Source organism: Musca vetustissima, unplaced genomic scaffold, assembly GCF_032173495.1.
Source record: "Musca vetustissima isolate MV318-11 ecotype Yass unplaced genomic scaffold, APGP_CSIRO_Mvet_v1 utg1883, whole genome shotgun sequence".
Classification (NCBI taxonomy): domain Eukaryota; kingdom Metazoa; phylum Arthropoda; class Insecta; order Diptera; family Muscidae; genus Musca; species Musca vetustissima.
Genome location: NW_026875879.1, coordinates 140,567 through 144,749, shown reverse-complemented (window position 1 = coordinate 144,749; position 4,183 = coordinate 140,567). Strand labels below are relative to the sequence as shown.

The window sequence follows — 4,183 nt, the reverse complement described above, 5'->3', positions numbered from 1 at the left end:
TAGACCCACCTTTAAGTATACCGATCGTCATCGGCTGAGTCGATCTAGACATGTGTCTCCGTCCGTCCCTCTGTAAATCAATACCACACTAGAGGGCGGAAATATAGCGCTGATCGCTTTGAAATGTTCCATAATTTTCGATGATGATCAGATAATAAAATTGGGATGAGTTGGACCAAGAACTTAATTTTTATTTGTTTTTCTTTTCGAGTCGATCTGTAGGCCACAATTATAAGCCGAAGATCAGATCCGAGGGGAATCAGGACAAGTAATTAGAAGAACTGTACTAAATTTCAGTAATATTCGCAAAATATATCAGTGTAAGGAAGCGGTGCTGTTGACCTCTAATCTATCTATCAGGAAATATTGCCCAGGCTCGGAATAAAAATCACCAAAAGGTTGATTTTCGTGGTAGTTGTGTGGGGTATCGTATGTTTTTAATCCACGATCCCCTTCATAAAACAACTTTTTCAATACAGGCCTTTGTGCATCTTCAAAAAAATATTTTAAAAATGCACTCCTATAAGACATTCTGCGATTTTGAGCATTCTCAAGTAATATATTTTTATAAAAATTCCACGATTATGGTCGTCTTAAAAAATATTTGTAATAATTCAGGTCTATGCAACTCTATAAAAAATTTTTAAAACTAAATCCAAGCCTATGCCTCTGACAAATTTTTGTTTATGACATTTTTCAAGATTTTCTTAAATCGACGCTAGTTGGTCCCCTCAAAAAATTTTTTAATACATATCTTCAAAAATACATTAAAATCCACATTTATAAAAACAATTTTTATTTAATACAGACCTTTGTGTCTCTTCAAAAAATATTTAAAAAAATGCACGCCCAGTTTAATTCCCCAAAAAATTTCTTTTTTTTTTATTCCAGACTTTTCTAAAATTTCCAATCACAAATTAGCATATTTTTATTTCTGCTACTTTTAAAAAGTCACCAAATTAACCACAAACCATATTTACCATACACAACAACCCCATTCTCACACAACAGATGAGGGAGAGCGAGAGAGCGCGCGAGATGTTATCTCAACATTGAGGAGATTACAAAAGAAAGTACAACACACATGGCGGCGACGTTTGGCCTTGTTTTGCTTTGATGACTGCCTGCCTGCCACCCTATTGTTGTTCTTGTTATTCGTCATACGGCGTGTTTTGTTTTGTTTATTTGTTATGATTATCGTTGTTATTGGACAGTGAGTATCTGTGAGAGTAAACCACACACACACACACACCCATGCATACACATATACTCTCGCTACATTTCGCCGGTGTGTTCTGGCACGTTCGCCATTCGTATAAATACAGGCAGCCGACCAACGAAAGAACAACATTTCACCAACAGCTTTCAAAGCAGTTAGTTGTCGTGCCCAAACAAAGCAAAACAAAATTCTCCTTTCAACTAAAAGCAAAACAAAGTTAAGCAAGAGTTTTTTTGCTTTATTTTTCGTCACGAATACAACAGAGTGAAATATTAAAATAGAAAACAAGTATTTTAAACAAATTTATTAAAGAAAAGGTTTAAAAACAAGTGATTAATTTAGAAAAACAACCAAAGTTGTTCACCAAGTGAAGAATTTACCAAAAAACAAAGTGTTTTAATTTAAATTAAGAAGAAGCAGAATCTATAACTAGTCACCATGTCTGCATCACCAACTGCCCGTCAAGCCATGCACGTCCCCCAAAAGACCAGGACCATTAAAATTTCGGATCCCATCCAAATGCCAGAGGTTTACTCCTCAACACCTGGCGGCACCTTGTACTCGACAACACCTGGTGGTAAGTATCCCCCCTAAATTGGGAGAAAATAGTGTTTTTTTTTTAAATTCTCTGAGTGTGAGGAGAATTGAAGAGAATGAAATGTGTGTCTGAGGTCAGTGTTTATGTTTTGGGGGAAATGATAAAAACCAAATTAACAAGTGTTTGAAAGAAAAATCTAGAAAATTGTGGAAAATTGAAAAAAAAATTGTGATGAAAAGAAAAATTAAAATAAATATTGGAGAAAGGAAATTTGAAGATAAATTAGAAGTGATATTTATAAATGTGGGTGATTTAATGAAATATTGCAAGGGCTGAAAAATTGTGGACTTCAAAAAGAGACTCAGGATTTTTGAAACGAAAAATTATTTTGAAATTAAAGAAGAGTATAAAAAAGATTGACACCAAAATTTTTTTCCAACGAAAAATTATTTTGAAAATTATAATTGAAAATACTGTGAAAATTCAAAAATATAAAAATGTTGACACAAAAAAATATTTTCAAAAAATTTTAATGAATAAAATATATTAAAAAAATATTAAAATAATTTTTTATGATAGAATATTGATCAAAATATAATATTGAAAATATTTGAATTTAAAACATAATATATCTGAAAAATAAAAAATATTCTAAAATAGTTTTTTGAGAAAAAATTGCCACAAAAAATTCGAAATATTCTGAATTGAGAAAAATATTTTGAATTGTAAACTTAAAAGGTTTGAAAAATTTGCTTGTTTTGAAATTTTATCAAAAAATTAAATATTGAAAATATATGAAAAGGTTAAAAATAATTGAAATGAAAATAATAATAATAATATCGAAATAAATTATGACCAAACCGGAAATAGATAATTTTATTTTTATAGTCGACCCAAAAAAATAAATTTAATACTTATCACATTTTAAATATTTTTTTAATTTCTTTCCTATCATTTATTTTGGACCTACCCGAAACACAATAAACCTTGATGAATCATAAGCCAAATTTTGAGGCTCTATGACTGAAGCAGTGATAAGAATAGGGGCAAACATAAAAAAATCTAATCAGAACAAAATTATTTTTTTTTTTTCAAATATCAAAGTGATTAGCCTGCAATTTTTTACCTGGTGAAACTAGAAACGAGTAGAATAATAAAGATAAAAAAATACGTTTTAGAAAAAAATTGAAAGCTTTCCACCCAACAAAAATCATAAAAACACTGGCCTTTCACATTATTTTTTTTAGAAAAACAAAATTATTTCTTTATTTAAAAAAAAATCACCCCTTTTGAAAATTTGATAATTAATTTTCCCTTTCCTTTCTCTTTTTTTCTAGGTACCCGCCTAATTTATGAACGTGCATTTTTGAAAAATCTACGCCAATCGCCCTTGAGTCAATCTCCACCAGCCAATATACCCACCTGCCTGCTGAAGGGTACACCACGTACACCATTCCGTAAATGTGTACCACCACCAACAGATTTGGTCAAGAAGACCGAATCATTGAAAATCGAGGATCAAGAACAATTCCAATTGGAATTGTAAAAAACCAATTAAAAATCCATCCCTACATCTCCTCATCATAATCATCATAACTAACTGCAAAACAGAATCCCTGCCATTAAAAGAGGAAACAAAAAAAAAATGGAAAACTGAACATCACAGAAAAAATGGTTCAAACCCCCTCCCTCACCCAGGGATCCATTTCAAAAACAACTAAGCCCAGAAGCTTTAACTAAAACTAAAAAGAAAACTTATTTTAGACTACTACTTAAACATTGAATGTGGATACTGAACTTCGCAAAAAATTCCAAGGTCCCAAAATCAACAGAAAGCTTACTGCCTAAATTCGAAGATTTTTGGGTTCCACACACACACATGGTAGCAGTTTCTAAAAACAAATTTCCTTAACAATAGTTAACTACTTTATTATTATTTTTTAAATAACAAGAAAACAAATATCTCCTTTTTGATAGTTTTTAAAATCAACAACACCATCTCTCATTTAGTTTTAGTAAAAATTTTTAATTTTTTTCTCTAAATTTTTTATTTTATAATTTCTTTTTGTTATATATATTTCAGTCATATTGACTGGACAAGAACTATTCATATCATTGTGTATTAAAGAAAAACAAATTTTTAGTTTTTTTCATAATTTTGTAAATTTTTTCTTTTAATTTTTTTTGTGAAATTTTGTTGTAAAAATTTTATTTTTTTTAAATTTCCTTCATTTTAAAAAAGTTGACATACAAAATTAAAAAAAAATATCATCATTATCTGTATCATGATATAGGTTTAAGTATAACTATTTTTTTATAAGAAAAAAATTAGAAAAAAATCAAAAAAAAAAACAAAATGAAAATATAAAAAAATATTTATTAAAACAAAAACAACATTTGTTTATTCTTGGAACAATGGGACTAGT

The 4,183-nt window shown here is 29.4% G+C and overlaps 1 protein-coding gene across 1 annotated transcript; it reads left to right on the top strand.

Moving 5' to 3' along the window:
* The first annotated feature begins 1,631 nt into the window (after positions 1 to 1,631).
* LOC133338412 (eukaryotic translation initiation factor 4E-binding protein) lies at positions 1,632 to 3,303 on the top strand. The gene is made up of 2 exons (XM_061546587.1): positions 1,632 to 1,796; positions 3,095 to 3,303. The coding sequence occupies exons 1-2, from the start codon at positions 1,658 to 1,660 to the stop codon at positions 3,301 to 3,303; spliced, it is 348 nt and encodes a 115-aa protein (XP_061402571.1). The 5' UTR covers positions 1,632 to 1,657.
* Positions 3,304 to 4,183: the final 880 nt, after the last annotated feature.